The sequence below is a fragment of the Pteropus alecto genome, unplaced genomic scaffold (genome assembly GCF_000325575.1).
Source record: "Pteropus alecto unplaced genomic scaffold, ASM32557v1 scaffold81, whole genome shotgun sequence".
NCBI lineage: Eukaryota > Metazoa > Chordata > Mammalia > Chiroptera > Pteropodidae > Pteropus > Pteropus alecto.
Window position 1 is genome coordinate 7,475,227 of NW_006433378.1, and position 9,773 is coordinate 7,484,999.

The 9,773-nt window shown below is 38.4% G+C and overlaps 1 protein-coding gene across 6 annotated transcripts in view; it reads left to right on the forward strand.

Moving 5' to 3' along the window:
* Positions 1 to 9,148, forward strand: part of PLCH1 (phospholipase C eta 1) — a 212,665-nt gene extending 203,517 nt beyond the window's left edge. For 4 of the 6 annotated variants that reach the window (XM_025044251.1, XM_025044253.1, XM_025044252.1 and 1 more), the window contains 4 exons: positions 729 to 875; positions 1,129 to 1,208; positions 3,245 to 3,599; positions 5,951 to 9,148. In XM_025044251.1, the coding sequence (XP_024900019.1) occupies positions 729 to 875; positions 1,129 to 1,208; positions 3,245 to 3,599; positions 5,951 to 8,034 (2,666 nt within the window). In that variant the 3' untranslated portion in view covers positions 8,035 to 9,148. The remainder of the gene's footprint in view (positions 1 to 728; positions 876 to 1,128; positions 1,209 to 3,244; positions 3,600 to 5,950) is intronic. The other 2 variants (XM_006908210.3, XM_025044255.1) reach the window with 2 other exon arrangements.
* Positions 9,149 to 9,773: the final 625 nt, after the last annotated feature.

Genomic DNA, 9,773 nt, shown 5'->3' on the forward strand with positions numbered 1-9,773 from the left:
AGAAGTCACTGGAAATTAATAGCGTATAGTCTAACTAGGCTAATTATGTGACCTTAGGCACATTATTTTCTTTAAACATCAATTTTCTCAACTATGAAATGAGTTATATAATACTTATATTTCCTACTTTAAAAAATGAGCATGTGTTACTTGTGTAATTTTTAAAAGCTTATATAATTTTAAAAGTCAGTAATATACAATTTTTTTAATTAGAAAAAATGAAAACAAAACTGGCTCTGTCACTTTTAGAGGACTGCTATAAGAATTAGCATTGAAATATGCACAGCACCTTATAAAATGTTTGCTGGTGATTATTACAGCAGCACAGTCTTTGGTGGGAGAGAAGTATAATTCTATTGGCAGGGAATGTGGTAGGAATATTCTTTATCAGATGTGTTTGCTAAAACATTCTTAGATCACTGCTCTTTTATTGTCTAAAAGAGCTTTCTCTACAATGCAATTTGGCATCAAAGATTATTAGCATTGATGTAATCATTTACAGGCAATTTTCTCAGCAATTATTTTCCAGCGATGTGGTAAATTCCAAGGTTTTTTGTTTTGTTTTGTTTTGTTTTTTTCGGTAAGTCGTCCTGGAGTGGCTTGGTTATCTGCACGAGTTTAATAACGATTGCGAGCAATCTTCACTATCTGCTTTGCAGATGTTGCAGCCACTTCATTTTTAGCCAAGCCCTTTGCTTTTCTGATCTTTCTTTTCCTATTTCTCGGAGGATTTAACCCTATGTGGGAAGAAACCCTGACATTTACAGTACACATGCCAGAAATAGCTTTGGTTCGGTTCCTTGTGTGGGATCACGATCCTATTGGGCGAGACTTCGTTGGGCAAAGAACTGTGACCTTCAGCAGCTTACTGCCTGGTAGGTATAGGTTGGCTTTTTCTCTCTAGACTGACCATTTCATTTTCTTTGGAAGATTTAATATATGATATGTGATATACACAATATATAATAATTATGATATATAAAATGTGTTACATGGTAACGTGAGTGTTAACATACATTGCAAAATGTAGAGAACTATAGTAAAGACAGAAACTTAATTTGCTTGCACCTGTGAGAAAGTCAAATGCAAGTTCAACTGAAAGGAAACTACTTTCTCTACTTTTCTCAGGCTACCGGCATGTCTATCTGGAAGGACTGACAGAAGCATCCATATTTGTCCACATAACAATCAATGAAATCTATGGGAAGGTAAGAAAGATTACAGGGTTTAAAGCCACGTGCGACAATAATATGGTTCTTAAAAAAGTTATTTATTGACTAATTACTTCAAAGGACTGTACATCTTGACAAGCTGTTCTTTAGCAGGAAGGAAACTTTGGGGAGCCCGGTGAGGCGAGCCTAGTGTGCTATCCTGCCCTCAAGTCCCAATCCGCATGTGCTCATTCTACTCTTCAAGGGTGTGTCCTTATTCTTTCCACCCAGACTGTCTCTCTGGGGTTATGAGAAAACTATTCTCTAAGATGATTATTTTGTTTGGCTAAAACATTAAAGATATAGTTAAACATTGAATTTTATTTTAATTCTTAAAAAGAAGTCTCAGCTGGCTGCAGTGGGAAATATAGTATCTCAGATATTCGATGAATTAATTACTTGTACTAACCAAGCTGTAATCCTACCCAGTTCTAGGCAGGGCGCTTTCATTTGTTGCCATTGTATTTAACCCCAAACCTAAAACTTGTGAATGAATTTAAATCTATCACAAGACTTAAAAGAAAGAGATCACAAAAATGTTATTCTAGTTCTCTCCTGATGCTGCCCTCTGCACTGTAGAACTTACTTGCGGTTTATAAATCAGTAGGCTGTCTTCTGGTCATGCCAAGTAATTGGGGACTTGGCCACTGGAATGAATTTTTAGGACCAGATGTGTGTTGGAGGGACTGTGAGAGCATTGAATAAGGCCCAGGAATGATCCATGCTCTTCTCCAGAAAGCCTGTATAGCCTAGAACTTCTCCGGCAGAGGCATGTATGTTCTCTGTGCCTCAGCTTCCTCATCTGCAAATGTGGGGTAAAAATAGTACCTACCTCAAAGTACATAAAAAAATGTTATCTTTGGAAATCTGTCTGGCCCATAGTAAATGCTCAAAAATGTTGGCTAATGATATTGTTGTGACTAGAAGCCAATTGCTAGGGAATGGACCAATTCAGCCTAAATTGGGGGTAAACGTTTCTCACAGTTGCTGAAGGTGGGGTGGGGTGCTAAGGATCCTAATTTCTAAGAGTGATGAAGCTTTATTCCACGACTTGCTATGCCTAGTCCTGGGTTTCTGTTTGTGCTGCTTGTTGAGATCTTTCTTCTGGCCTTAAATGCTCATAAATGTAAATAATTGAAAAGCGATTCTTGAATTTCAAGGAAGCCAGGTTAACTAAGTCATTTCTCTAGCATTTGTCATGCTTGAGGGAAACAATAAAATTCAGAAGTTGTTTAAAACTTGATCCAGAAATAAATTTAAAATATGAAAAAGAAAGTGTTCCATGGACTTCTCTCTCAAATGTCCTCTTATAAGTCATGTTATTTATTACTTTCAAGGTCTGTGTGGGTTGGGATGCATAAGCCACAAAGTAGTGGTGGGGGAGTTGAGCAATGAATGGATCTGTGGCTAAAAACTAAAAAAATCACCCAAACTGAAAGAAATGATTTTTAGAACATAAGCGTTTTTCTTTTCTTGCTTTTGCTGTACCACCTTCTTAAATGAGCCCAAATTGTGTTTTGTTTTTTCACTTGCAGTGGAGCCCTTTAATACTCAACCCCAGTTATACTATATTGCACTTTCTAGGAGCTACAAAGGTAGTTTCTCAGCGTGGTGCTTTGTTCTTGCTGGCATATTTTGTTTTAAATGGTTACGGCAGCATGCTATCTCATGTCATTCCATTTTTCTGCTTACCACCTTGAAACATGCATCTGTTGCTTTAAGGCAGCCGAAGTTCCTAACAGTCTATTAACTACAGAAAGTTTTCCTACCACCTTGTCATCTCTGGGTAGGAAACTTCTGGGAAAACTTGGTTGTGAAAATTGGAAGGCTGCCTTCCTCACAAAGTAAGATTGAGAAGAAGTGCATGACATTGTGCTAACATGTTGTGAGCTGCTGCTTTCTTGGTCTGAATATAATCCAATGGCTGTAAAATTTCATTTTGTATCCATTGTTCATGGAGCTCTCATTTAAAAGGCAAGTCATTGACATAGTGGCATTTGTTTAACTTGTGGTTGATCCTTTTGTATCTTTAGAACAGACAGCTCCAAGGTCTGAAGGGACTGTTCAATAAGAATCCCAGGCACGGTTCTTCAGAAAACAATCCCCATTATGTTCGGAAAAGGTCAATTGGAGACAAAATTCTGCGACGCACAGTCAGCGCTCCAGCCAAAGGCAGGAAAAAGAGCAAAATGGGCTTCCAAGAAATGGTAGAGATAAAGGATTCTGTGTCTGAGGCTGCGAGAGATCAAGATGGTGTCCTGAGGAGGACCACACGGAGTCTGCAAGTGCGCCCTGTCTCTATGCCTGTTGACAAAAGTTTTCTGGGGGCTTTGTCACTGCCTATCTCCGAAACAGCAAAAGTCACTGAAGGAAAAGATAACTCTCTGGGTAAGCTGCTTTCAGTTTCTCTAGAAACAAATCCCTATAAGCTGCATTTTGGTCTCTGATTATCATTATGACATGGTCGACATTTTGTAGTCAAAGTAAAACATACCGAAAAATAAATAATAATTAATGTTATCTTTTAGACCAGATTTTAAACTTTGAGGGGAGAGTGGTAAAGTGCTGTTTCCTAGTCACCTAAAGCCTTAAAATCACATTGACATCTGAAATGGACAAGGAGGGGTAAGAGGAACCATCAGGTGTGATGGCACTGAGGTATGCTAGAGGGAGGGGGAGGTGAAACCTGCAAAATATGAGCAGATATCTTGGTTTTCTAACCGGGTACCACATTTACTGATTGTTCTGAGGTTGAGCAGAATTATATTGATTTTTCTGAAGTCAATTATAGTCATATTTCTCTCCCTGCCATATAATACATTTCTGCGATTGGAAATGTTTATGGAGAAAGGAAAAGCCAGATGTTAAAAGCAAGCCACCGACTTTGCTTGAGAAATCTTTGCTTCCTCAAGAGGTAGCTTAGGCAATGTTTTCCTGTGGTCACATTTCCCCGATCACTGGATGTCGGCAGGGAAGGAAGCATGTCTGTGGCTCCTTTCCAGTTTTAGGTTCCTCAAGCACAGGGACCAGTCATCACCCATCTTTTTCCCTAATTTGAGCATAATGCTTCACTCATATCAAGAACTTGATCAAGAGTGATGCATGCTCTGCAGTGTGCCAAAGAACTCGACTTGTGTCGTGACTCCTCCTTCTCCTGTCTTATTCTAGGTAATTTAAGCACCAAAACAGTGTCCATTTGATGTCTCTGCAAGAAATATGTTTTAATTAAATCGGAATCATCTCAGACAAGTAGACTGTGATACTTGCTTATTTTAGCAAAATTCTCCTTTTAACATACAATCTAATTTCAATGATCTATTTTCTCACAAACACCATTTTATTTATATTGATTTTCATTGTAAGATATTCTAGGGAGACAAACCAATTTTTGAATGATTTGAAGAGAAAAAGGGAGTTTAAGTGTTTGAAATTTTGCTAAGAGCAATATTAGAAGAGATGAAATATGTGGTTTAAAAATTATTTCAAAACTCCATTTTGGGAGAAAATAAAGCTGTATTCAATAGAAATCGGTAATTATTCTATTATTGCCAAAATTAAGATGTTAATACCATAAGGTGAGTTAGAAAGCAATATTGAGGTGATTTTTCTTTCCTTCCTTTAAAAAACAAATATATAAGTTAGTCATTGATAGATAGACAGACAGACAGATAAAACTTGTGGTAAATATGGAGCAGTATATAACCATGGAATGATTCAAATTATAATGTAGAAAAAAATGTTAAGTGGAGAAAATGCTGAATACAAAATTCTATACATAGTTTCGTTCCTCTACAAAAACACAGTGGCTGTCTCTGAGTAATAACATCATAGGATATGTAAATTTTTTCCTTATAACTTTTGAGTTTATCAAAACTTTATGATGAATTTTTTAGTTAAGCAAATTTTTCTTTCTTGTATGTAATAACTGAAAATATTTAAGCACTATTAAAATAATCTGATCAAGAATACTCTAACACTTAGGACTGGCTGAGCCCTATTCTAAGCATGATAGGGGTACCCCAAATTACTGTGAATTGTGTTTTTATAAATTTCCTTACTGTGCTTGATATTTTACTGCCTCTTTTAGGGGAGAATGAGATATGAAATGCATATTAAAAACAAAAATATGATTAACAGAAAATTACGTATTAGCAATGGCATAGAATTGCCGACCAATTCTTGATTCTTACATTTTAGTCAAAAGATATAATTTTAGTACATTTATTGCACCTTCCAATTTGTTTTAGAAGTTAATTAAATTAGATCTTTTGCCAAACTGTTTTTTTTTTTAGTATGATTTGTGCTTTTACTAATATGTGCCTAACTTTGAAAGCTTAAGTATCTTGCTTACAGGTACCAAAATGCTTTGTTTAACAGAGCTGTCTTGTTCTGTTTTTATTGCCATGCTTCTGTGTAGTACAAATCTGAATAGGAAACAACTTAAGGTAATCTTCACTGTAAAAGTATGGTAACTCATTGACATTTTTTTGATAATGAATATTACATCCTTAACTGATGTAATAGATTTTCAAAGGGAAGCTTCAGTGAAATTTTTATAAGTATATTTCACCATTTATTCATCACACAGATACTTTGTTGCAAATCTATATAATCCATAATTATACTGTCACAATGTAACTGATTTACATTCTCCATTTGTCTGTCTGAAGACAAACATGAGTGTTTGCAGCTCCTACGTAAACCTAAATGTCACCTAAAATGTTGTTTGTTTCATTCAGCAGAAGATAAAGATGGCAGCAGAAATGAGGAGGCAAATATAAAAGACCAGCATTTTCCAAATTTCAATGAAAGGATACCCTCTTCCTCTAGTGCTCTTCTCCACGAAGACTTCAGCCAAAAGGACTTTGCTGTTTCTACAGCCAACATGTCAATCATTGAGCAGTTGGGAGTGCCAGGTCCTAAGGGTGGGAGAACCAAATCAAACATGTCAGGCGATTGCCCGGAACACCACTGCCCCAATAAATCCCTCTCACCAAGTCAGCATTTGACTCTTAATCCTGCAGTTAACCTAACATATGATCTGTCTGGTATGAAAACCAAGGAAAACAGGAATGCTGTTGGCTTCGTGGAAGGGAAAAGCACATTGTCAGGAGGCATCTTTTCTCAAAGCAATCTGGAGATTAAGAACTTGGAAGGCAATTGTGGTAAGAGCAGGGCTGCAACATCCTTTTCTTTGTCAGATGTCTCTATGCTCTGTTCTGACATACCTGACGTACATTCTATGGAGATTCTGCAGGATAGTGAAATTTCCCATCTTATTGACAATGTCACTTTAACCAATGAGGATGATCCAGGCAGCTCTATCTCAGCACTGATTGGCCAGTTTGGTGAGACCAGTGATCAGGCTAACCTCACAGTTGCTTCTCATCTTCATAGCACCAGTGTAATGTCAGGCCATCCTCCCTTACCCATTATGGACATAAAAACGCCTTTCAAGCATGGCTTCTCCAAAGGAAAACCCAAGTCCTTCTTACTATGCTCATCTCCTGAGCCAATTGCGTCCTCGAGTCCTGAGACCTCTGAACGCTCAACACATACAGTTGTTTGTGAAACTACCTGCACTCCCGCTGTCTTTAAAACCAAACCAGATGATGACCTTTCTGATAAGGCCAAGATGGCAGCCATGGAAAGTAATCTGCCTCATTTCTCTAATACTTCTCGCTACTGGGTACCCAAAAGTCCCACTGGAAAAGATTGGGAAATACTGAAGAACCACAGCCCTGACTCTTCCACTGACTTGACACTGGGAGGTGTAATAGCTGACCCCACTCTCTGTTTAAATTCTGGGGAGAGCAGTCTCGTGGAAATGGATGGAGACTCAGAAAATCTGTCTGTAACAACCTATGAATATATGAGAGAGGGCACAAGTCACGTTGCATCTCCTTCAAAACTGAAGTACAGTCAGGATGTGATGGAACGTATTCAAAGAGGCTTGAGAAATGGCTACTATAAAGAGACTCTCCACCCTTCTGTCTCTGAAATATTCAACAATGTTCAAGATGTCAAAAATCAGAGTATTCCTTGTCTAGCTCATCAGGGTGCTGGTTTTATGCATAAGCATTTCTCAAATTCAGATGCAAAAATGAATCAAACCTGCGTGCCCTGGTCTTGTGCTCAAGACTTGCATGCCCCTGCACCCAGGCAGTCCCCACACCCTCCTCTGCCTGCTCTGAAGCTGCCCAGTCCTTGCAAATCCAAAAGTCTCGGAGACTTAACATCAGAGGACATCGCCTGCAATTTTGAAAGCAAGTACCAGTGTATCAGTAAGAGTTTTGTTACAACCGGCGTCAGAGACAGGAAAGCTGTGACTATGAAGACAAAGTCGTTAGAACCTATGGATGGCCTGACCGAGCAGCTGCGGAAGCTTGTGTCCTTCGACCAGGAAGACGGTTGCCAAATGCTGTATTCAAAGCAGGATGCCAGTCAGTTCCCCAGGGCACTGGTCAGAAAGTTGTCATCCAGAAGTCAGAGCAGAGTGCGCAATATTGCCAGTCGTGCCAAGGAAAAGCAGGAAGCCAACAAGCAAAAAGGTGGGAACCCCGGCAATGTGGGAGGAGTGATTCTTCGAAACAAACCCTCAGCGCCCCCGTCCACAGGAAACCGGCACTCCACCGGCTCCTACATTGCGGGCTACCTGAGCAGCGCCAACGACGACGGCGAGGAGGGCCGCGGCATCCCCGAGGGCGCATGCGCAGCCCTGCGCGCTGGCCACGCCGACCAGTTTTGTTCGGATAATTCCGTTTTGCAGACAGAGCCAGGCAGTGATGATAAACCAGAAATTTATTTTCTTTTGAGACTGTGAATTACATAAAGCTGCATTTTCAATGTTTACAAGGTATTCTGTAGAATTGTCAGAGCTTCCAGTTTTTAGTAAATATGGTCCTTGGCTTTGAAATGATTTTAACATGTATTTTTAAACTTGTATTTTGGTCTCCCTTTGACTCCATGTGTTTGTCCTGTTTATGCGTTTGTATACCGATTTCGGTGACATTTCCCATGTGCCTATAATCTTTCTTCCCTGAGGTGTAAACTCTACCGGTATGAAATATGTGCATGCCCTAGATGTGAAACTTCTCAGCAGCTTGGGTTATATTGTAAATTTGTTTCACTCAGATCCTCTTTACTCTGTGTCCTCAGATCATAGTCACAAATGTTGTCATTTTTACTCTCTAACTCTTGAGTTAATTAAGAGACTTTTCAAAGGACAAAGGGATGAATTCATTATTTTAAAGCCATTATCATCTTTTCTATTTTTCCTTCTTTGTTGAGAAACCAGATGCATTTTTATACCTCAGTTAAAAGAAGATTAACATAGTTACCTTATCTTTTAGGATCTCTGCCCCACCCAGAATGAGAGTTTAAAGGAGATTGGTAGCTGCTTCCCCCGGACCCTTTCATTTTAGAGTAGGCCGTGAGAGCCCGAGGAATAAAGCAAACTTCTGTATATAAGAACAAGATTGTTTTACATAAATTTTGTTACATATTTTTGCTAAAGGCTTTGTATGTAACAAGAACACAGTTGCCAAGCTATTTGCTGTACTTTTGAATTTTCTGATTAAATTATAGGCTACAAATAATGGCTTTCAGAATGAGGGACTTCCATCAGATGCTAACAATCATAGTAGCAGAAATTGAAAATTTTCAGTAGCAGAAATTGAAAACTTCCCCTAAAGCTTTCAAGAAAAAAAAAAAATTTTTTTCTCATAATCAAATGAATAGATAATTAGAAGAAACCTTTTTTTTTTTTTTTCCTTCAGGGAGCCAAGTAACTATATTTTAGTACCAACATACATTATTTTCACTGTGAATCCATTTTTTATTGCATGTTCAGATGTCCCTCTTTGCTTTTTTGTAACATTAACTGCAATGATGTTCTTGAAATTCACAAAAATATAATTAAAGCAGATTTTTAAATACTTGGTGAGGTTCTTTCAATCAAAGTTCATATGATGACCGTTGAGTAAGTAATCCAGAGCCCTTGGAAATATTTTTCGTTTCATCACAGCAGAAAGGATAAGTTTTACAGGGGACAATTTTAAGCAGCAATTCATGTCTCTGAGTGTTTTCATCATGCTTTAAAAGCCGTATTGGTAAGGTGAGTTGAAAAGAAATAAAATACAATGAGTTTCTTTGTATTTGGGGTTGATATTGCTAGTTTAAAAATATTCGTTCCCAAATCCTGCCTTGGAGAGAGAGGAGATAGGGAAAGGGAGGCAGGATGCTGTATTTGGTACATCAGACTACCTGAAGCTTTGTTTTGCGGGGGAAGAGTGGGGAAGAAAGCGATCAGACCCTGGTTACCCTCATTCTCCAGCTCCGAACTTCCCCCAATACTGAGGGTCTTCCTTTCTTTGAGCAAGCCCTGGGATGCTGCTTGGCATAAGAATGCAATGGTGAAAAGAATAATTACCAATTTTGATCCCCTTAATGAACTTGAGACATTTTTGTCTTCTTGAGAGTTCTGAATCTACAAAGTTTTATCCTGAGACCTTGGCTTGTTTTTAAAGTATACTTATCTTAAAAGAGATTGACATGGAAAGA